This window comes from Hemitrygon akajei, chromosome 6 (genome assembly GCF_048418815.1).
Source record: "Hemitrygon akajei chromosome 6, sHemAka1.3, whole genome shotgun sequence".
Classification (NCBI taxonomy): domain Eukaryota; kingdom Metazoa; phylum Chordata; class Chondrichthyes; order Myliobatiformes; family Dasyatidae; genus Hemitrygon; species Hemitrygon akajei.
The window spans coordinates 133456970-133482055 of NC_133129.1; the positions used below are offsets into that span (position 1 = coordinate 133456970).

General features: G+C 40.1%; 1 protein-coding gene across 1 annotated transcript in view; it reads left to right on the forward strand.

Moving 5' to 3' along the window:
* The window catches only part of LOC140729846 (anoctamin-9-like), a 146814-nt gene that overhangs the window by 73107 nt on the left and 48621 nt on the right, over positions 1–25086 (forward strand). The window contains exons 11-14 of the mRNA XM_073050056.1: positions 7496–7532; positions 16916–17027; positions 19722–19779; positions 21108–21205. Of these exons, the coding sequence (XP_072906157.1) occupies positions 7496–7532; positions 16916–17027; positions 19722–19779; positions 21108–21205 (305 nt within the window). The remainder of the gene's footprint in view (positions 1–7495; positions 7533–16915; positions 17028–19721; positions 19780–21107; positions 21206–25086) is intronic.

The following is a 25086-nucleotide window of genomic DNA, read 5'->3' on the forward strand; positions in this document are numbered from 1 at the left end:
AGAGAATTCTCTGAACTCTGTTGTGTCGAAGATGTCCATTATACTATCCCCCACACATTCCTGAGCTTCCTTCCCCTACCCCTCTTGAGAGGAAGAAGCTGCAGGCCGATACCCCTGCACAGCGGGTATGGGAACGTGTAATCACTGGCCTGGCTTGTGCTCTTTCAGATACACGAAGGAGAGGGCAATCATCTAGTGGATTAAACCGAGGTATCCACGCTACTCTCTCTCACTCATTTTCATCATCCAGCCAGATATCCCCATTTTCCAGCACCACAGTAGGATCATCATCCCGTCTCAACATGGCTCAAACCTTAATGGGATCAATAGGCCCTTTGAGCCACCTTTAGATTCTGTATTTTCGTTAGCCAACAAGCTTTCTGTATATTCATCTTTTCTAACTTCGTAGCCCTACTCTGCGCCATCAATAATGATTCACTCAAAATAATACAGCACTGACTGAGGTCTTCGAATTCATTCTTGAGACTCGCTGTCATTTTATACTGATGCCTTACAATTGCAGCAAACAGCCAGAAAGCATCCCACAGTTATCTTTTGAGAAAACCCAATGATTTAAGTATAGAAACAAAGTGTTATTTCAACCCCAGTGAAATCTAACTGACCAATCTTCCGGCATCCCATGACCCATCAGTAAGCTATCAAGACTTCCAAAGCCTGCACTATTATCTGTCCACCCTGGGACTCTGCATCTCTCATACTGATGTTCCTCTCTTTTAAATAATCTATTAAAAATGCATTTCTGCTCAAAAAACCATACCCTGCTTGCAGCACCAAATATAATGTTCAATCGGGTTGATGGGTGTGGCAAGTGATACAGGAAACAGTCTCAGCGAGTAGGAATAATAATCATTTATTTACAAACATTAAAGATATGATTAAACATTAATGTTCCCCAAGTTACAGACACTACAAAGCTGAATATTCAACAGACATACTTAGCTAAAAGTGCATGTAGAAAATACCTTCTCAATCATAATGTGCATCCTTGCCTTAAAGGAAGAAGAAAGCAAGCTCCTTCCATGTGTTATTTTATATATGCAGGATATTTGAAACTATCTAACCCATCTATACAATGGGAAAAGCAGCTGAAGTTTCTAAACTAACCAATCACAACTGAAGTGACTTTTGACATCAGAATAAGGCACGCCCCCACATGACTCCATTGTGCTTCTATAGAAGTTTGTCAAAGTTTTGACATGTTGAATCTACACAAACTGCTGAGAAATTTGTCATGCCTTCTTTGTGATGACACTTGTGTACTGCCTTAGGGCAGATTCTCTGATGTGTTAACATTGGGGGAATAGATTTAGGATGGAGATAAGGAGGAACTACTTTTCCCAGAGAGTGGTGAATCTGTGGAATTCTTTGCCTAATGAAGCAGTGGAGGTTACCTCAGTGAATTTATTTAAGACAGTGTTGGATAGATTTTTGCATAGTAGAGGAATTAAGAGTTATGCAGGCAAAGGCAGTTAGGTGGATATGTGTCTATGGCCAGATCAGCCATGATCTTATTGAATGGAAGAGTAGGCTCAACGGGCCAGATGAACTACTATTTCTTACGTTAATGCCAAAGAATTTAAAGCTACTGACAATTTCCACCTCCATTTACTTGAAGCTACCTTCTAATCCATGTAGTGGATGAAACCCTCAAGCTGAAGGAGATGGGGAAAACCATGTCTGTGTGAAACAGTGTACAGCAGTCTTTTGTGTCTCTTTAATATAGCAATCTGAGTGAGAGGTCTTCTATCTTATTTTCTAATGATTGCACATTGGCTAGGAGGATGCTAGGGAAGATGTTTCTCAAGCCCTGACACTTAAGTCTTCCTTAGCATTCATGATTTTGGGTCAGTGGAGTGTTCCCTGATGTTTCCAGTTGCTGTTCTCACCTTCTCTGTCAGGGATTTCTAGCTGTCAATACTTGATATGAACCTCCTTTTTCTTGATTAGAGCATCAATATCATTGTCAGCTAAGGTAAGCCTTCTGCTAGCCTTGCCCTTCATCTTTCTGGAAAATTCTCACAATGTTTTTTAAAAGCCTTTCTGACATCTTTTTTTATCTGCTTACTGCCTCTCCTAATCAATTGTTGCAAGTTCTTGTTTAATGCCATCAAAATTTGCTTCTGCTCACTTCCCCCACCCCCCAATTCAGGATTTTATTTTGTGGATCATTACTATCTTTTATCATGAGTATTTTAAAACTAATAGAATTATGGTCAGTGGTCACAAAGTGCTCACCCTCTGTTGCATCAGCCACTTGCCCAACCTCATTATCTGAGAGAAGATCGAGTGTAGTTCCTTCTCTCGTAGGTCCATGTATGTGCTACTTCAGAAAACTGATTGTAAGACAGGCCTCTCAGATTTGTCAGAACAAACCACCAAGAAAACCCTTCCGATGCACTTGGCAAATTTTGTCCCATTTAAACCCTTACCACCGTGGCAGTCCTCATTAATATTACAGAAGTTAAAATAACGTATTACTACCTTATTTCTATACCTAATGTCAATTTCCCTAAATATTTACTCATGTTCTGCTGACCCTAGAGTATAATGCCATAAAATGATCATTCCTTCATATTTCTAGGTTCTACCCATTGACCTTCACTAGAAATTTATCTTATAATATCCTACCATGATATTCATCATGATCAATAATGCAATTCCCTCTTCACTCTAACATCCACCTGCACCGTTCTTTTGGCATCTGTACCAAGAACACTAAGTTGCCAAACTTGCCCATCTCCCGACTGTGTTTCTGTAATAGTTGAAATGTCATAATCCCATGTGACTGTGACAAGTTCATTGTCTTGTCAGACTTGTTACATTGAAAAAATGCAGATTACCCTCTTAGATCAGCTATTTCTCTCTTTCTGCCTTGCTCCCTCTCATCCTGCTTGTAGTACTTGTTTGTTTTATCTTCTATATTTGTTTTAGCTTTCACATTGTCTATACTACTATTTTGGCTGCTAACCTTTTGCCACACCAGTTTAAGCCGCCCTCCCCCAGTAGCAATTTTTTTTCTGATAGGATATTGCTCCACTTTCAGTTCAGGTGCAATCCTCTCCTCTTGTAAACATTGTGTCTGCCCCAGACAGGATCCAAGTGGTCCAAGAGCCTGAATTCCTCCTTTCTGTTACAACTCTAAAGCCACACTTTAATTTGCCTCCTATTCCTACTCTCACTAGGGTAAGAAAAGGAGTCAAATGAATGTGAGGTTCATTGTTGTCAGTTTATGGGCAACCTACTGTAGAAAAGATATTATTAAACTGGAGAGAGTACAAAAAAGATTTACAAGGATGTTTGCCAGATCTTGAGGGAGAGTTTAGATAGGCCAGGAGTTTATTCCTTGAGGCATGGGAAACTGAGAGACTACCTTATGGAAGTGTATAAAACAATGAGTTTGTCACCAACTTCATCAAGACCTGTGTGGATGATCTGTGTACTTACCCAAACTAAAAGCCATGGATGAACAGCAGATTTGTAGTCTGCTGAGGGCTAGATCTGTGATATTCAAGAACAGTGATTCAGAACTTTACAAGGTCCAGGCAGGACCTACAGAAGGCTATTCTGATTCTGAGATGGAATCAGAAGCATGTCAGCTCTGGCAGGCTATTACTTCCTACAAGATGAAACCTAACATCACAAATGGCTGTAATGTTTCACTGCAATCTGCTTCAAAAGGGAGACAATCATACCGGTGACCTAGAAGAGTAGGACGAGCTGTCTCAACTACTGTTGCCCAGTTGCACTCACATCTACTCTGATGAAGTGGTTTGAGAGGTTGGTCATGGCCCTAATCAACACTAAGCAAGGACTTGGAGCTGTTGCAAATTGCCTATTGGCACAATAGGTCTACAGTGAATGCAATCACACTGGCTCTCCACTCGTGCTTGGATAAACTGGACAATAGCAATATCTATGTCAGGTTGCTGTTTACTAATTACAGCTCAGTGTTCAACACCATCATACTGTCAGTACTATTCAACAAGCTCAAAAACCTGGCCTCTGTACCTCCCTCTACAACTGGATCCTTGACTTCCTTACTGTCAGTGCAGATCAGAAATAACATCATCTCACTGACAGTCAACACCAGTGTACCTCACAGCTGCATGCTTGGCCCACTGCTCTATACTCTCTACATCCATGAATGTGTGGCCATTTACAGTTCAAATGCCATCTATAAACTTACTGATGACACGACCATTGTTGGCAGAAATTCAAATGGTGAAAAGGAGGTGTACAGGAGTGAGATGAATCAGCTGGTTGAGAGTGTCAAAATAACAACATCAGTAAGGCCAAGTAAATGATTGTGGATCAGGAGGGGAAGTCGAGAGAACACATTAGTCCTCGTTAAAGGTCAGTAGTGAAAAGGTTGAGTAGTTTCAAATTCCTGGGTGGCAGCATCTCTGAAGATATATTCAGGGCCCAACATATTGATGCAATTACAAAGAAGGCATGACAGTAGCTATACTTTGTTAGGAGTTTGAGGGGACTTAGTATGTCACCAAAGACTTTTGCAAATTCCTACAGAGGTACCATGGAGAGCATTCTAACTGATTGGATTACCACCTGGTATGGAGAGGTCACAGCACAGGATCGGCAAAACTGCAGGAAGTTGCAAACTCGGTTACCTCCATCTTGGGCACTAGCCTCCCCAGCATCAAGAACATCTTCAGAAGGTGATGCCTCAGAAAGGCTGCATCCATCATTACGGATCTCAATCACCCAAGACATGCAGAGCACTTGTGTTCATGCAGGGGTTCAAGGGGGAGGTACAGGAGCCTGAAGACACACTCAATGTTTTAGGAATAGCTTCTTCCTCTCCACCATTAGATTTCTGAATTGACAGTGAACTCATGTACACTACCTCACCATTTTATTTCTTTTTTGTTCTCTTTTTGCACCACTAATTTAATTTTTATATACACATACACACACACATATATATAAATTAAATTAGTAGTGCTATATATATATATATACATACATTTATTTATTTCTCTGTGTGTGATTGAGAGATGAAACAGGAGGTGGCAATTACTAGAAGATCAAACATTGATTTCACGAACTTCCAGTAATTGCTCCCCCTTCATCTTCCCCATTCCCATTTTCTCTCTCACCTTATCTCCTTAACTGCACATCACCTCTCTCTGGTGTTTCTTCCCCTTTCCCTTTCTTCCATGGTCTTCTACCCTCTCCTATCGGAATACCCCTTCTCCAGCCCTTTATCTCTTCCAGCAATCAACTTCCCAGCTCTTTAGTTCACCCCTCCCCTCTCCCAGTTTCACTTTTCACCTTTCACCTATCATCTACCACATTGTACTACTTCCTGTCTTCCCCCAACTTGCTCTAACTTCTCTTTTTTTTTTCCATTCTTGATGAAGGGTCTCGGCATGAAACATCAACTACTTACTCTTTTCCATTGATGCTGGCTGGTCCGCTGAGTTCCTCCAGTATTTTGAGTGTGCTGCTCCCTCACAAAGTCAAGCTGACTATCCCTAATCAGGCTACTCCAAATGCTTAGAAATCCTGTATCAAAGAATCTTCTCTAATTTTTTTGGCTACCACTGGCGTAAGATTCACTGGTTTATAATTCCCAAGATCATCCCTACTATTTTTCTTGAACAGTGGGAAAAAAAGATTTGCCATTCTTCAGTCCTCTGGTACTACTTCTGTAAACGTCATTGACAATGTCTTAGCGATTTTGTTTCTCGTTTCCCATAGTGGGGTATTTCCCATCCAGTCTGGGGACTTACCTAACCTAATATTTTTCAATAGCTTCAACACTGTCTCTTAACCTTGACATGCACCAGCACATTAGCCTGGGCTGTGCTGACCTCACATCAAAGTCCCTCTCACTGATGGACACTGAAGCAAAGTATTCATTAATGACTTCCCCTACTAAAGGTGTATGTTTTGACAATTTCTTCACTTGAACAGATATGAGCAGTTGTAGAGAAACCAGGAGCATAGAGTCCTTGTAGTAAGCACAGTGACAGGTGTACTTGAAATAACCATGGAAGTCATTGAGTTTATAACTGATATTAGTCAGGATCTCCCTGAGAACACTTTGTCTTAGAAGGATTCTATTCTATTTGCCTACTTCTTTTCCTCGTTCCTTCTATTTGACAATGTTTTGTGCTCTTGGTAAGTAATAAACTTATTAATTTATTATGACATAGGATGTCTTTTAATTCATGGTGGCTCCCATCAATCCATTTTTAATTCACTGTAGTCCTGCAACTTGTGTCTGCTTCACATATCCAACAAATCCCCCTTGATTTTTGTTTTATCATTCACTATCCAAAGGTAGGGAATTTCATTGTATATCTTTGGAATGTGGGAGAAAACCAGAGCACCCATCAAAAACTGAAGTGATCACAGGTAAAATGGACAGAGTCCACACAGATGGCACCCTGGGTCAGGATCAGACCTCAGTCCCTGGAACAGTGTGGCAGCATCACCAACTGCTACGTGAACTGTACTTTTCTTTCTCTTAATTTGAGTATCTACCTGCACAATACTTAGGTGGCCCTTTACTGTATTTGTTCAGTTTCACATTCTACTTCCCCTTCTGTGATGCATGACAGAATTCTCAACCGTATTTTTGTCCCATGTTCAACCATTCTTCCCCATTTCAGCAATTAGAGAGCAACAGAAGAATATAGAAATTTTGGAAGTCAAAGGTGTAGGTGTAGGTCTCTGTTAACCAGCTGTACCGTTCAGTGTGATCATACTTGATGATCTTCATTATACCTTGTTCCTACCTTCTCTCCATATCCCTTGGTCATGTTAACATTTTGCATTATAAGTATGTTTTCAGAAGTAGCATTTGCCTTCACAGTAAATTGTTAGCTTGAAGCCTGTTGCAGAGTGCATAAAACCAGATGGAATATGCAGAATTTATTGGCCATATTTCAGCTCTAATGAAAATTTAAAACATTAAATGTTTTTGCTCACAGAAACAGCCTGACATTGAATATTTTCACTTAATTTCTGTTTTGAATCAAACCTGTCATTATTAATAAAGGAATATAGTTTACAAAAAGCAGTTTGTTCTACCTTGATCTATGTTACCTATGTTATGAGAGATTTAATGAAGAATTTCAAAATCACAAGAAGTTTTGAAAGGGTGGAAAAAGAAAAATAATTTTTATTATTAGGAATAGGAATCAAAAGATGCAAATTTACAGTAAGCGTATGTTTCCATTTATTGTCTTGAATATACATACTGAATGAAGTGGGGCTGCATAATTCAAGTGTAATTTTAAAAAAAAGGGGAATAGATAAGTACTTGGAGAAAAATACTGGATTAGGGACAAAGAAATTAGTAAGATTTAGCACATAGGAATACTAAGGAGCTTGAATAAATATGATGACTGAATGTCCACTTTAAATGCTGATTATTCTCTGATTCTGTAAAATTTGTATTTTCCTCAAAACCTAAGAAACTGACTGATGGTATTTCATGTTGCAGGTCAATTATGTTGTTGCAAGGAAACTTTGCAAATTGGGTATGTAATGTATATTTTAAATTTCATGCATAGTGGTTCCAAAAATTAATGTTACGACATCTGTCACCTTTGTGCAACTGAGATATCCTATATTTGTTCAAGATGTTGAATGATGATCATACTTCTCAGATTCCTATACTGGACAAGTAAGAAAATTGATACAAGAATTCTTTTAAAATTATAGATTAATTAATTAAATAATTAATCAGGGACCCTATTGAGACTTCTATCTCTACCAGTTGCATCTTGGGGCAGCTTTGTTTCCATCATTCGCATTTTGTGGAAGATAAAAATATTTTCCCTATATAACTATATTCTAAAACAATGGTACTTTAGGACATGCATTTAATGTGGGGGAACTTAAAGATGTGCAGGACAAGTATTTTGTACATAAAGTGGTAAGATGGGGCTGCTAGGGATAGTGCTGGAAGCAGCTACAATAGTGATGTGTACTATCTATGACAGACAGTTGGACACATTAATTTTCAGGGAATGAGGGTGGGATATGGATCATGTACAGGCAGATGAGATTTAGTTGAATTCACATCGTGTTCAGCATGGATATTGTGGGCCAAAGAGCCTGTTCCTGTGTTGTACAGTACAACATTCTCTATTCTAGTACACCAAAATCTGGAGTTCTCCTTTAGGTTCTACTGGAGTAAATAGGGCATTCTAAGAGAATCTCAGTTTATTTTAGGGAAGACAGGAATCCACCTTTGGTTTAGCAGAGAATGCAATAGGAGCATATCTCAAGATACATTCTTAAACGTTGTGACTTCTAAAATAGTACAGTATTCTACATAACTGGGAAAATCAATATTTAGTGTGTAAACATCTAAATCTTAGTTGCAATACAACAATTGTCTTCAAGTAATTGAACTGAATATTTCTTGTGAACCACCATCAATGCTAATCTCAGAGTTGACATTTAGGACAGGTGTAGATGATATTAATTGTGTCACCTTCTTCAGAGCTTAAATTGGGTTGTGTTGTTTTCATTGTCCCTCACAGAGAAGCATGTTTTGTAAAGGTTGCTAAAGCTGTGCAATTTGAATTTATAAATTACAACCACTTGTCTGCAGCAAAGCACTTTGGAAAACAACAGCTTCAAGAGGCTGCCTGAACTTTGAGTAAGTTCTATTGCCTCTTTTACATTATCTCACTTTGGACAATTCTTCGGTATTCTCACAGGATATGCACAACTAACTTGTAGCTACAGGACAAGTGTGAGTTGTAGATCAGACAAACTAAAAGGCCCCAAAGCAGAAGCCAAAGAAAAGCTCATGAAAATTTATATAAACTTCAGATGCCAAATATCTGAAATCAGATCTAGTGGCCTCTGTGGAAAGAGAAACAGAATAAATATTTCAGGTCTAAGACTTGGGAAATGGAGATAACACGTTTATTTTCAATTGCAGGAAAGGTTGGGGGGGAGGGAAGACGAAGCGAACATTTCTGATAGTGAAAGATAGATGGATTAATGTAGCAGTTAGAAGCAGATTGTCTTTGTCAGTGTAATGTCTTGCTAATGGTTTTGCTGTGGGTTTTTAATGGAAAGTGATAAACTAGGTCAAAATTATGGATTGATGACTGGTAGAAACATCCAGTTCTGACACTGCTTATATTTAAGTTACCTAAAGTTTGAGAACTTGGTATCGAGATCAGAACTCTGTACTGTGCCCTGACAGGAGATGGGGTGTTGTTCTTCAATTTTAAATGGGCATTGTTATAATAGAGCAGGAAGCCATGGACAGGTAAGTGAGAATGTGAAGAATTTAAATGGTAGACCACTGGAAGCTCAGAGTCACCCCTGCATGAACCCATGTGCTCTGCAAAGCATCACCTAATCTGTGTATCGTATTTTCAATGTAGAAGAAAGCACATTGTGAATATCTGTGAAATGTGTGTGAATCACTGTTCAGAATCAGGTTTATTATCAATGACATACACAGTGGATTCCAGTTAATTTGGACACATCCAGACAAGTACATTTGGCCCAATTAAGCAGCTGCCGCAATTATTTGAAGTTTCATGAAAATAGTTAAAAAGGTATTTTTAAAAAAAGCCAAACTACCATTTAACTGAGTAACAAATAATGCATTTAAAAGAAATACAGAACAAATTAGAACACTATCCGACGATGATGGGAAACCTGAGCTGGAAAGTTTTAAGGTGAAAAAGCTATTGTACCAGAGCAGTTCCACTCTCTCAACCTTGGAAGTTGGGGTTGTTATGTATCTCTAGGGTTCATTTTTTCTGTGGACTGTCACTTTAAAATGCTGGGAGAATGAGACTGACTTTTGGACTCTGTTTGAGCTGCTCCAGAGAGAGAAAGAGAGGTGGAGTTATTTGATGGACAATCGATGTTATGGTTTCTCTGCAGCTTGTTTTGAATATACAAGGACTCAGAGACACACAGCTTAGAGTCAAGATGGATTCGGTCAATGGAAGATACCAGTGAGTCGGTCGCTGGTTTAAACTTTCAGTAGCCCAAAAGGGGTGAGTTGAGATCGATCCTGAGTATTGATACATGACTCTCATAGGTTTTCTGCAACTAGAACAAGTTTGCAGGAAGAGAGGAGAGATAGGTTTGAAACAGAAGAAACCTAGTGACAAAGAGATCACTGTTTGGACTCTCTCTCTAAGTAGCCCGTGAGAGTGAGTTTGTTTCCATTCGAATACGAAAGTGTGATTATCACTTAGTTAATCCACAGGAGTGGGTTCTCTGGTGAGGGGAAAACCTTTGTGAATACCACATGTATTGACAGAAAGGCACCCCTGTGGCAAATCACTATTGGAGTTATTTCCTATGTTGTGGAACTGGATAAGTGGCTATCACGTTGTGTGTGATTGGGGTAACCTTGTGGGATCTACCAGTGTGTCAACCCTTGCCTGGGTGGTGGTTCCCTTGAAGATGGTCCCCTTTGTGATAAGTTACTGTAGGTGATAATCCATACATGGATTCTGTTTGAGTATCCTGTGGCCAGCACTTTGAGATGTCCCGTAGCTGAGTTCGGGTGTGGTACCGCTTGTGTTGAAAGGATATTCGTTGAAGATCACTGTCGGTGATACTTCATGTGTGGAGTGGAACAACTTCAGAGATAAAACCTAGTGCTATTATTTTGTATTGCTGTCATGGAATCTGTGGAATATCAATGTAATTGCCTTCTCACAACATTCACCTTTGGATTACAAACATCTCGCATTAGTTAACCTGTGCATTTAAACTGAACTTTCTTACATACCATCGTAACACTGTATCACTTACCACCTAAGCTTGGAGAAGTTTGGGGATCTATATATTTACACCTATATATGCATAACACCGTTAACTTGATTTACCTGGTTTAAGTTACTATATGACGTAGTTACTAATAAAAATTTTTGTTAACAGCAAAACCAGTCTCCAGGTGTGTTCTATTGTTGCTGATACTTTTACAGGTTGCGTGTACTTAACAGTGTCTAGTGGGGTCCAGGCCTCACAACTAGGGTCTTCCCTGCTTGCAGTGGATGACCATAGTTACTTCTGTGCCTCATCATGCCCTTCTCTCCCCATGGAGCAGTGCTGAATCACCTTATTGCCTATTGGATCTTACTGTGGATCTCATCTACTCAGTGTGTCAGAGCTGACTTCATGTGCTAGAACTGCTATGTCCCTATCTCACTGGGGTATGAGACCCACCAGCTACATTCACCTGGTTTAGCCTCCCTGTCAAAGTTTTGTACAGGGGTGTGGCCCCTGTGACATGGAAACAGCTACTTGGAGCCATAGATGAAAGCTGAGTGTCCAGTGGAGACCAAAGGTAACGTTCAAGGTGATTGCCGATACCTTTAAATTCTTCATAGTTTGTAACTTGCTGAAGTAGTTAAATTGTTTCATTTTCACTCTTGGCTGTTTCTTGCATTTCCATGCCTCAATGCTTGAAACCAGAGTGAGCAAATCGCTGCTTTTTGAACACAAACACATGCAACTGATGCCATTTAAAAATTGTTCGCTCTAAGCACAGTGTAGCATCATGGCCACATCGGTGCACACGACTGACACTGGTTAGAACCTGTTTGGAAAGTCTCCTGCTCCAATTAAGCAGCATAGTGTTCCAAATATACAAAAGGAATCCATACAATTTTCTTAATTCGTTCTTAAGAGTTGTCCCAAATCAGTGGCTATCCCAATTAATCGATGGCCCAATTAGCTGGAATCCAATGTATCATGAAATTTATTATTTTGCAGCAGTACAGTGCCATACATAAAACATACTATTAGTTACAATAAGAAATATATTAAAATTCAGTAGCTCAAAAAGAGAACAGAATAGTGAGGTAGTGCTCATGGTTTCATGGATTATTCTGAAATCTAGCAGGAAGGAAGAAACTTCCTAAAGCATTGAATGTGTGTCATTAGGTTCCTGTACCACCTTCCTGATGGTAGTAATGAGAAGAGGGCATGTCTTGGGCGGTGAGGGCCCTTAAAGATGGATGTCAGCTTCTTAAGGCACCACCTTTTGAAGCTGTCATCGATGGTGGGGAGGCTAGTGTTAGAGCTGACTGAGTTTACAACCCTCTGCAGCTTTTCTGATTCTGTGCATTGGCGCCTCCATATCTGATGTTGATGCACTCCTGTCCACAGTACATCTACAAAAAATTGCTAGAGTCTTTGACATACCAAATCTCCTCAAACTAAAAATGAAATACAGCCACTGGTGTGCCTCCTTTATGATTGCATCACTTAGGGCCCAGGATAGATCTTCTGAGATGTAGATGCCCAGGAACTTCAAGCTGATCACCCTCTCCACTGCTGACCCCTCAATGAAGACTGCTGTGCATTCTTATGACCGCCTCTTCAACTGAAGTCCACAGTCAATTCCCAGGTCTTGGTTGCTGCAACATCACTCAACCAGCCAACCCATCTCACTCCTGTACACCCCGTCACTATCTGAGATACTGCCAAGAACAGTTGTGTTATCAGCAAATTTATAATGGTGTTTGAACTTAGCCATACAGTTCTGAGAGTAGAGAGAGTAGGGCAGTAGGCTAAGAACGCATCTTTGATGTGCACTTGTGTTAATTATCAGCAACACTATGTTATTGCTGATCGGTGGTAACTGGTTTCCCGGTGAAGAAATCAAGGATCCAGTTACAAATGGAGGTACAGAGCCCAGGTTTTGAAGCTTGTTGATTAGTACTGATAAGGGTGTTGAATGTTGAGCTGTAATCATTAAACAGCTGCCTGACATAAATATTCCTGTCATCCTGGTGGTCCAAGGGCAAATGGAGAGCCAGTGAGATCCACTGTAGATGCCTTGTGGGAGTAAGCATATCGCAGCGGGTCCAGGCCTTTGCTTAGTCAGAGGTTAATTCTGGCCATGACCAACTTTTCAAAGTATTTCATCACTGTAGAGCTGACACTGCTCTTCTTGTGCACCAGATGATTGATGCCCTTTTGAAGAAGGTGGGAACTTCTGACTGCAGCAATGAAAGATTGAAGATGTCCTTTAACACTCCAGCCAATTGGTTGGCACAGGCTTTCATTACCCTGCCAGGTGTCAGGGCCTTATGTCTTGTGAGGGTTCAAACTCTTGAAGGATGTTCTGACATTGGCCTCTGAGACAAATTTCACAATGTTGCCAGGTGCAGCAGGGATTATCACAGGTATAGTTTTGGTCTCCTTTTTCAAGTATGTGTAAAAGGATTTCAGTTCATTGGGGAGTGAAGCATCACACCTATTTATGATGTTAGTTTTTGCTTTGTAGGAAATAATGACTACAAAACCCTGTCATAGCTGATGTGCATCCAATTGCATCTCTGACTTCACTTAGAATTGCTTTTTCACTCTTAAGGTAGCCTTCTGCAGGTCGTACCTGGAGTTCTTGGGAAAAGGAACAACTGTTCTTAGAGCGCAGGGATGCTCTAATGTTGAACATATTCATGAAGGGAGACAAGGCAGGTTGTTGCAACTATAGAGGCATCTCCCTCCTGTCTACAATAGGCAAAGTCCTTGCACATATCCTTGTCAACCGATTCATTTCACTATCTGAAGAAGTGCTCCCTGAATCACAGTGTGTTTTCAGCCCATATAGAGGTACCACAGACATGATCTTCACAGCACACCAATTACAAGGAAAATGCTGTGAATAAAGGCATCCTTGTCCTTGACTTTCATATGTTTGACAAAGGAACTTGATACAGTTGACCACTAAGCCTCTGGTGTATACTATCAAGATATGACTTCTGATAAGTTCTTACAAAAACTGAGGCTACTGCATGATTGCATGTCAGCCACTGTATCAGCAATAATGGTGCTGAATCAGAACCTTTCACTGTCAAGACAGTAGGGCTTTATAATTGTGCGCACCCTATTTGTCATCTGCTGCCAACTTTCACCTCATTGGCCAAGACCTGCCACAGGGAATCCTAATTGTGTATAGAATGGACAGTAAGCTTTTCAACCTCAACCGGTTCAAGGCAAAGAGTGAAATCAGCACCACCACTATCATGGAGTTTCAATATGCGGATAACAACTTGATGGTGCTATTGGCAGCATGCTCCATTATTTGGCTTATTAAAGTAGATTGGATAAAAATTAGTTGGCTTGTATTTGTCCTGCTTTTTATGGACAGGATCACCGCATCATTGGATAGATTGCTCTAGCTGTGCTGGTTCCGGAGTGCAATTCATCTATGTACAGCCAGGATATTGTCTTGTTTTGTTGTCTGCTGTATCCCCTGCTCTCAGCAGTTGCTGAATGTGAACCAGATTGATTAAAGAAGCACTGAACTGTATTATTTTTATGGAAGTGGATGTTTTTAGTTTGCTTTCTGTTAATCCGCTTAATTGTACACCATTCCTGATTAAATGTACTGTAGCAAAGATATGATTTGTTGATCTTGGAGTTATTTAGTTCTGTCTATTGAATTCTGCGTTTTACTGTTCAGTCCCTATGTAATCCTGTTTACAGCTTCACTATCTTAAACCTGTTTAAACTTCCAGGCACTATTACTGGCATGTCCCCAGTGTTCCCCATTGAGCCAGTTTTTTAAAAAAAATTCTGCTTTTAAAAGCTTTCATGTTTGTGAAACTTGAAACAAATTTGCACAAATATGATTATGACTGTAGAGGCAGTTTCCCATGAGCTTCTGAAAGAACAGATGCCAATGCAATGTGAACCAAATGATAGGGATTTTAATAACAACTTTCTTCCTTGTGCAGCAGAATGCATTAATGGTTCATTAAGCTGACATTGTATCATCATTAGTGGCTGGGTTCATGAAGATCTCTCAGCATACAAAGAGAAATCAGTTTTACATTCAAGTGGATTCATTCAGGATTCTTATAGATTATAGTCTGCATACAAAAAGGTTAGCAATAGAAATATAAGTATCATTATACTCAGTAGTTATGCCTGGAAGGTTCTCATGTTGTGAGTGACTGCAACTTCACATCAGGGTTTGTAACTAAGCAGCCACAGTTGAGGAGATAAAGGCCTACAGCAGTTATTCCAAAGGAACCTCTTGAGGAACCAGTGAGGTTTGAGATTTAATGTTAATTAGTGACCTCTGAAAATCAGTGTTGCTTCCTGGAATATTGCTACCAAACCATACTGCTATACAAAGCAGATCATTACAGATAATGGAAGTGGAAAAGCACTGGACACACTTATCCATCTTTGTAATAGAGTTGATAATGCAGTATAGTGATAGTAATTAGAAGAATTCTTATCATATTAAACCAATTCTTTATCAACTCTGAAGGGGAATGGGAACATTGCTTAGAAATTGACACACACACACACACACACACATTCAGCAATTCAGTGAACAATAAAGGTTACAACAAATAAGACCATACAACTTCATCAAACACTGCATACCAGTTCTCAAATAAGTGGTGATACTCCACTAATTCAAATTAAATTGTATTTAAATGAAATTATTCAAGCATAATGACAAGTATAATCTATATATTGATACTAATAATCTGATGTGTTTCCCATGTAGGGCTATCACTTTCATACTTGATTCTGCTGGCTGCAGTGGGGCTGACAGAAGGTTGCACTCTTAAATAGTCTGCATGTACATATCCACGATAAGCAGTTAGTCTGAGAGGTTAAGTAGATCAGAGACAAGGATGTGCTCTGAGAACTAGGGTTGGTAAAGAAAGGTTGACAGTCTGTGAGAGGACAGAATTTCCACACTTCATAATGCCAAACTTCCTTGGACTGTATATATAAACAGCTGTGACCCATATTGTACAGTATGGTAAAGCTTCTTGCCCCATATAAGTGAAGTTGGTCAACTCCCAGAGAGTAATTCTGCTCTTTGTTGACACCAACGTGCTCCTGCAAGCCATTTCTCATTTCTTCCAGAACAATATGCTGCCAGGTCACCTGAATTTTGTGGTCCATTGCTTCCTAAAATTGTGAATGCCTGTGGCATGAAAGCAGTGTGCTGCTATCTCTTCATGTGCTCCTGTGAGAAGATGAACATGGAATCCTTCATTCTCTTTCTGACAGACAGACTAAATCTCAAGCATTTTCGCTTGCATCCACAACAGCATTTCCAGGTATGCTCCCCGGCAGTGTCCTTCAAACAACTCTGGGGCAGCAGAAATATATACTTATCCTCTCTGTTTTAGGTGGCACACCAAAATTCTTTTATTTCTATCTCAGTACAGCTAAATAGTCCCAGTTACATCTTGGTGCAAATCTAGTTCGTTCTTCCTTTGCTTTTCCAGAATCTGAGCTGTTTTTTTAAAATCAGCTGCAGTGACGTGGCATCACTCTCCTCCATGCTGATTGGTATTCTTAGACAGTTGGATGCAGTATGGATTTTAACTCTTCGGAATCTTTAATAAGAAAGATAAAATAGTAATATAGATGCATTGCATTCACAGGAATGGTAACCAGCACACATGCAATATAGAACTAGGGGAATAATGCATAGTGAAGGTGGAAACTTGTATTGTTGGATATTCTTCATATGCTGGTGTTATGGCCTAAGCAACACCAATACTAGTCAAGAAGAGAACACTCATTGCCTAGTTTGTAAAGCTTTATTAAGTGGAAGGAACCTTGTTTGATAACTTTTTGTGTGTATTTTCCCCTGGGCATATCTTCTCATAGAGTTTCTTCTGTCAGTACTCCAAGATGCAGGATAGCTGATGAGCCACTCCACCCCCCCCCCCCACCCCCACTTTCTCTTCATGTCAGCTCGCAGCATTGAACTTGATACTATTGAGTGGTATTGCTGGTAAAGGGAGAAATGGTATATCAAAGCACTGAGCTATTTTATAAGAGGATAAGTTAGTATCTAGCTATTTATAAAGAGGAAAATGGACTTGAATGAATGTATATTAAAATTTTAATTTCTTGTATAATATTTTTTCAGAAAAACAGCGTACTATGTTAGCTGAAGAAAGCAGCTTTACTGTAAAAATGTTCTTGTTTCAGTTCTTCAACATATTTACTTCCATTATTTACACTGCATTTTTTCTTGGAAAGTAAGTACCCATATTTAAACTTCAAAGTAAATTTGTTATCAAAATGCATGTATGTCACCATATACAACCCTGAGATTCATTTTTGCAGGTATACTCAGTAAATCCACCAAACACAATAGAATCAATGAAAAGCCACACCCTCAAGGATGGACAAACAACCAAAAGAGAACAAACCGCAAATACAAAAGAAAAAAAATAAATAAGCAATAAGAATTGAGAACATGAGATGAAGAGTCCTTGATGGATTAGATAGCAGTAACAGGATCAGTCCAAGTCAGCATGGATTTACGAAGGGGAAATCATGCTTGGCTAATCTTCTGGAGTTTTTTGCGGATGTAACTATGAAAATGGACAAGGGAGAGCCAGTGGATGTATTGTACCTGGACTTTCAGAAAGCCTTTGATAAGGTCCCACATAGGAGATTAGTGGGCAAAATTAAAGCACATGGTATTAGGGGTAGGGTATTCACATGGATAGAAAATTGGTTGGCAGACAGGAAACAAAGAGTAGGGATTAACAGGTCCTTTTCAGAATGGCAGGCAGTGACTAGTGGGGTACTGCAAGGCTCGGTGCTGGGACCGCAGCTATTTACAATATACATTAATGATTTAGATGAAGGGATTAAAAGTAACATTAGCAAATTTGTAGATGACACAAAGCTGGGTAGTAGTGTGAAATATGAGGAGGATGTTAGGAGAATTTAGGGTGACTTGGACAGGTTGGGTGAGTGGGCAGATGCAGTTTAATGTGGATAAATGTGAGGTTATCCACTTAGGCGGCAAGAACAGGAAGGCAGATTACTATCTGAATGGTGTCAAGTTAGGAAAAGGGGAAGTACAACGAGATCTAGGTGTCCTTGTTCATCAGTCACTTAAAGTAAGCATGCAGGTACAACAGGCAGTGAAGAAAGCTAATGGCATGTTGGCCTTCATAACAAGGGGAGTTGAGTATAGGAGCAAAGAGGTCCTTCTGCAGTTGTACCGGGCCCTGGTGAGACCACACCTGGAGTACTGTGTTCAGTTTTGTCTCCAAATTTGAGGAAGGACATTCTTGCTATTGAGGGAGTGCAGCATAGGTTCACAAGGTTAATTCCCGGAATGGTGGGACTGTCATATGTTGAAAGATTGGAGCAATTGGGCTTGTATACACTGGAATTTAGAAGGATGAGAGGGGATCTGATTGAAATATATAAGATTATTAAGGGATTGGACACGCTGGAGGCAGGAAGCATGTTCCTGCTGATGGGGGAGTCCAGAACTAGAGGCCACAGTTTAAGAATAAGGGGTAGGCCATTTAGAACAGAGATGCGGAAAACCTTTTTCACCCAGAGAGTTGTGGATCTATGGAATGCTCTGCCTCAGAAGGCAGTGGAGGCCAATTCTCTGGATGCTTTCAAGAAAGAGTTAGATAGAGCTCTTAAAGATAGCGGAGTCAAGGGACATGGGGAGAAGGCAGGAACGGGGTACTGATTGTGGATGATCAGCCATGATCACATTGAATGGCGGTGCTGGCTTGAAGGGCTAAATGGCCTACTCCTGCACCTACTGTCTATTGAAAGTGACTTCATAGATTGTGGACAAATTACAAACAAGAGAAAATCTGCAGATGCTGGAAATCTGAGCAACACACACAAAATGCTGGAGGAATTCAGCAGGCCAGGCAGCATCTGTGGAAAAAAGCACAGATGCTACCTGGCCTTTTGAGTTCCTCCAGCATTTTGTATGTGTTTCATAGGTTGTGGAAACAGTTTGGAGATGGGGCAAATGAAGTTAACCCCTCTGGTTCAAGAAGCTGATGGCTGAGGGGTAATAACTGTTCCCAAATCTGGTGGTATGGGTCCTAAGGCTCCTGTTCCACGTTGCTAATGGCATCAGTGAGATGAGAGCATAAGGGTGGGGGCTCTTGATGATGGATGCTGCTTTCCTGCTTCAGCACTCTTTATAGACATGCTCAGTGGTTTGGAGGGCTTTACCTGTGATGGACTGAGACATATCCACTACTTTTTAAAGGATTTTCCATTGAAGGGCACTTGTGTTTCCATACCAGGCCTTGATGCAACTGTTAATATACTCTCCAACTCACATCTATAGAAATTTGTCTAAGTTTTAGATGTCATGCTGAATCTTTGCAACCTCTAAGGAAGTAGAGACACTGCTATGCTTTCTTTATAATGGCACTTATGTGCTGGGCCCGGGACAGTTCCTCTGAAATGATTACCTGAAGAATTTAAAGTTGCTGGCGCTCTGATCCCCCAATGAGGACTGGGTCTTGGACCTCTGATTTCCTCCTCCTGAAGTCAATAGTCAGTTCCTTGGTCTAGTTGACATTGAGCGAGAGTTGTTGTCATGGCACCACTCAGCCAGATTTTCAATCACCCTCCGATATACTGATTCATCACCCCCTTTGATTCAGCCAGTGACAGTGAGAATGACAGTGAATATGGGCATTGATTCTTTCACAAAGTAACCCATTCTCTGATTATTCACAGACTAGTTTAAGGAAACTCTTCTCACATTATAAAATCTTATTTTTAACAATTAATTGGGGAATGTAAATTGTTGGGAGTCTACTGTGTTTCTTTTCCTAGTTATCAGACTGCACAATAGTAGTGTGTCATGTAATGAATATACTGTGTTACTGCACAGTATTGTGTTTAATCAATGTAATACCACACTGGATTTCCTTCTTTGATAGATTTAATGGCTATCCAGGTAATTATGTGAGAATAGGGAGGGACTGGCGACTAGAAGAGGTGAGTAAAGCTTACTTAATATTTCCTATAGTAAAACATAAATGCATACAGCACTATACACTACCATTAACACAAATATTGCTTACAGAAATTTTGGAGGTAACATAATACTTTAGGTTATTTTAAATTTAATACACATGAATGTCTTATTCTTTTATAAAACTAATTACTGTGTTTTTTCCAAATCCCTTTTGTGGAAAAATGATCAAAATAATCAAAAATATCCAGAAATTTAGCTTTTTTCCCTTAAATGGGTGTGTTTGAAAAGTATTTTGCATCTAATTACCTGTTTGACCTTTTAGTTTTGATATTTTGACAAACATTTTAGAAGTGAAAAAGTACAATTAGAGGTAAGTAATTGCAAAATTGCAGTGTAATTTTAAATGTTTAGAGGGGTAAATAGGCATTGGGTTGCAGTTTCTTCTTGATTTCAAAAGGTTGAGAATAAGAAGCTGGTGCAGTTCAATGAATGTTTATTTCTGAAAAGGATTTGTTGTTACTTAAGTATGTGGTTGTATAGGTTTTCCAAAATTTTCTTGAATGTGTCATAGCAGCATGCCTTAAGCACAACCAGTATTTAAAACTGGACTAAGTAGAGATTCTGACCTTGGTAGAGATTACGTCATTGATCTTGTGCAAACATGAAAGCAGCTGTCAGTTGATAAAATCAAAATATTTGCAGAACATTTATGCCAAAGCTGTAGGAAAATGGAGATCTTGATAAACAATAATGCACTAGATTATGTTAAATGCCTTAAAGATGATATATCAACACTTTAGATTTTGCATCAGAGAAGTGTGCCAGTCAGCATATTAGAGAACAGTTTATTTGGTCACTATCATATTGCTATTTATAGGAACAGACTGAGAGCAAAATAACAGCCTTACTTTCAGCAATACAAAATTGTGACTACATTTGAAAAGCCTACATTGGCTGTAAAGTTTTCTCAGGTATTCTGAATATGCATGTTATTCTGCTAATTTATAGGATTCTTCAAAATGCATTATTACCTTTAGTTTATGTTCTCCATTGTTGCAGGTATTGAATATGGGCAGTATCTGCAGGTTAAAATTCTGCACTGCTCTTGAATGGGCAGGTCTTAATTTTCAAATGGGGAGATTCCCTGTATGTTGAGCAACAGTGCAATGGATAGTCACTGTCATATTTCTCACTGATTCTGTTTAGGTTACATCTACATATTGGATTTTTTTTCACAGATTGTTCATCTAGCTGGTTCCTTCTTCATTTGCAGCTTAAAATGGTACATTATGACTGCACCATTCTTGAACCTGTTTATAGTAGTTCATATGGTTCTTTTTCTTTCCAGTGTCATCCAAGTGGTTGCATTACTGATCTATTTCTGCAAATGTCTGTTGTAATGGTTTTGAAACAAATTCTAGGCACCATCATGGAATATGCTGTCCCGTAAGTTTACCATCCACATCGATATATCTATTGGTAATCTAAGGCAGAATTTGTTAAATATATTTCTCAAAAGACACTGAGATTGTTTCAGTTACATTCTGATGTATTGCATCATTAAGACTTCCAATATACAGAAAGGTATCTTGTGACATCATGTTTCACCTTGTGTACCATTTAAAACACCAGAATCTGATATTATCAGCTATCAATTATAAGGTTAAATTATGGCAAATTTGCCATTGAAAGATGTCATCTAGCTAGTCATATTTTAATATCTCACATTTTAGGATATAAAGTAGTTTTCAGTTTGGGATCCTGTCCTCTGCCACTGAACAGCAATCTTTCAATTCTGCATGAATAAATATTGAAACCAGCTTTCTAATTGAGTGAGATACTGGTATTAGAACCTGAGAAGCTTCCGTGAAACTCTTATTTGCAGATCAAAAGACAAAACAGTAAAGATTAATCTTGTAGTAAATATATTTGTTCTCAATAACCTGACAGGTAGACCATATCTACACTTTAAGCTTAACTTCCTCAGTTCTTTAGTAGCAGCAACCTAGTTGGCAAGACCCTATGCAGTGGGGATCTTCAAACTATAAATGGTCCCTATTCTATTATTTACATTATAGAATTACCAGCTGGCAGTGCTGTGGTGAAATCCTCCATCTTGGTTGGTTCTACTCTGTTAGCAATTGAATTGAGTGACTGAACACTCCATCAGAGATTGAATAATCTTTCATTTCCTGTGCAAAGTTTCCTCTGTGCTCTATGATTTCTATGCAATCTCTCTGGTAGGTTAACCTGTACATATAGTACTTCCCAGTATAACATGAACTCTCAACAACCATATGTTAGTCAGAAGATGAGCAAAATTGATTAGGAGCAGCTATTATTGATAATTCACACCCAATATGAGAGACATGATACCAGAGGTGCTGGAATTTGGAGCAATCCACAAGATGCCGGGGGAACATATAAACTTACTAATCTGCCCATCTACATTTTCATCGAAATCAATGATATGTCAAAAAACAGAGGTCCCAGCATTACTCCTCATAGAACACCACAGGTCGCAAACCTCCAGCCAGAATAACAACTTTCCACCTGTACTCTGTCTTCAATGGGTAGGCTGGTTTTGCATCCAAACTTGCAATTCACCCTGGATCCCATACATCTTTATTTTCTGAATCAGCCTTTGTAAGACATATTTGGGAAATGAGTATTGGAGTATTGTAATCAGGTTTGGGCACCTTTCTTAGAAAGGAAGCATTGAAACTGGAGAGTGTTCAAAAGAGGTTCATGAAAATGATTCCAGGATTGAATGGCTTGTTACATAAAGAGCGTTTCATAGCACTGGGACTGTATTCACTAGAATTCAGAAGAATGAAGTATGACCTCATTGAAAACTGTTTAATGGTGAAAGGCCTTGATAGAGTGGGTGTGGAAAGGATGTTTCCTATGGTGGGAGAGTCCAAGACTATAGGACACAGCCTCAGAATAGAGCGGCATCCTTTTAGAATGGAGATGAGGAGGAATTTCTTTAGCCAGAGAGTGGTGAATCTGTGGAATTCTTTGCCACAGGCAGCTGTGAAGGCCATATCTTTTTGTATTGTTACGTATCCCGTAACTGGATCACTTACCAGCAAAGATAGAGAGGTCCGCTGAAGTCTGATGGTACCATTTTTAAATGTTTTTATTTATAAAGGGGCACAAAAGTAAGGTTAATACAAACATTTAGATAACATACGTCGTCAATATTCAATCTAAAGCGCAGGTATAGTAATAATCAATCAGAAATAAGCTCTATCGTTGTCTAGGGGATAATATATTGTCCATTTGGAAATATAAAAGTCATTCAGAAGTCTGCAGGCTTCAGCCTTTTGGGAACCGCTGGGTTTCCCGTGTTGGAGAGAGAGAGAGAGATTGGTGAGAAAAGGAACACTTGCCCGGGTCCTTACGAAGCAAAGCCGTGGAATCAGGGGAGCAGGCTTCCCTGTTGTTAGTTAAAAGCGGTTTTCCGTGATTCCAGCCACAGACTCCTGATTCAGAATCTAACGCACGTGGCTTCCTTCAAAATGGCTTCCCGCTACGATGGGATCGCTATCGTGTCTCCTTGGTGCATCTGAAGGGGTCCCCCCCCCCAGACCCTCCTTTATACTTCCTCACGGGATCGCAGGTGTCAATCAGGTTGCAGGTGTCAATCTCTCTCTCAACCAGCCCACTTTGCCTGAGGGCTTTACACGTGGTCTTCATGAGACAATAGTCAAGGTCGCCTTATTCTGCATCCTGGTGGAATGCGGGATTCAGCACGTCTCTCTCTTCTCTTGGGTCATTGACCCCCCCTTCACTAGGGCTCTTGCGATTCTCACAAAGGAGGGGGCTGGTAGCATAACACCTCCCCTCTTAAACGTTTTTTACCAGCGGTTAAAAACAGTGGTACAGAGTCTTACAGGATTTTTTTTAATCTACCACAATACACAAGCTTTTCTTTTCACAGAGTACTGCTGTTATACATTCAAGTCAGTATCTAAACAGTTAACGATTACAGTGTCCCTTTCTTTAATCTCTTAACATTGCGTACCGTACAAAAATCTTGTAGCATCAGACTTCAATTCAATAACCACCTATTTATTTATTTTTTTTCTTCAGCAACAAAACTAAGGGGGTGTGATCTTAGCTTAGGTGCATCTACAAAAGTTTATGCGAATACTAATCGTTTCGGTCATTTCACTTCACCGGCAGGTCTCCAAAGGGGCTGTCTTTATTATTCACAGGCTTTGGCGCAAACCCGTACAACCTGCTTTGCTGTTTAAAAATGGTATCCCCATTAACCGTCGCCTCTTTTCCAGTGAGTCCCCCCGTGGGGAACTTGAGTAATTTGGCGTGGTGAACTCCCGCCCGTCTCGTTCATCGGGGTCATTTTATCAACACCCCTTAGACCATTTCCACCCAATTCTTTAATTTTACCCAGGTGGCTAGCCCTTTTGTCAGGACCCTTCAGGCTATTGGTTTTTAATTCGAACTCTTCGTTCACGTAGCATTTCGAATGCGGCCTCTTCCCACCCCACCCTGGCATAACAATAGTGTGGGGGGCCCCGCTATCTCCCGGCTCACCCTGTGAGCGAGCTGCCAGGTTTAAGATTTCTTCCTTCGATTTGGGAACTACAGACTTTCCATTTCCTTCAATAACAATCCTTATCCCCCCATGGTCGAGTTCCACTTTAAGGTTCACCACCCCTTCGTGTACAAACACCTGGGAACCCTCCCTTCCCCCAATTACCAGGGTTAACCCTGTCTTCACTGAGCCCAGTCCATCTAACCCACAGGGACTGCATTCCTTTTCAACTGAATCAAATACCTCAGACTTTTTCTGAGCTCCATTACTAGGTTCAGTACCACGTGCATCCACATCTTGGACACACTCAAACGGGACATCTGCCTCTTCCAGGCTTTCAATACCCGTACCCTTTTCAAATTCTAAATTCCCCTGATCTTCCCAGTTCCTCTCTGGGCAACTCCCTTCCGGAGTAAACTCAACCCTGCGGGCTGAAATAACCTCGTCTGCCAACCCAGCAGACCTCTCCAAGGTAATGGCATCCTTTTCATCTAGGACTCCCTTCATCTCATTATCAGGAACACCTTGACAACTCTCAACTTCTTCAAACAGGGCTGCCACCCCCGACAGATCATCCATGTCCAACTCTGGACCTTTTAACAGCTTTTTCCGTTTCTCATCTTTATTTCCTACCTCTAGGACCTTTCTCTTTGCTAAGGGCAGATCTAGCTCCTCTTCCTTAACCCCTTTCACTTTACTACTCTTCGGTTTACCACCCTCAGAACCCTCGTGGTACAGGGTCGGTAGGACCGTCTCGGCCAAA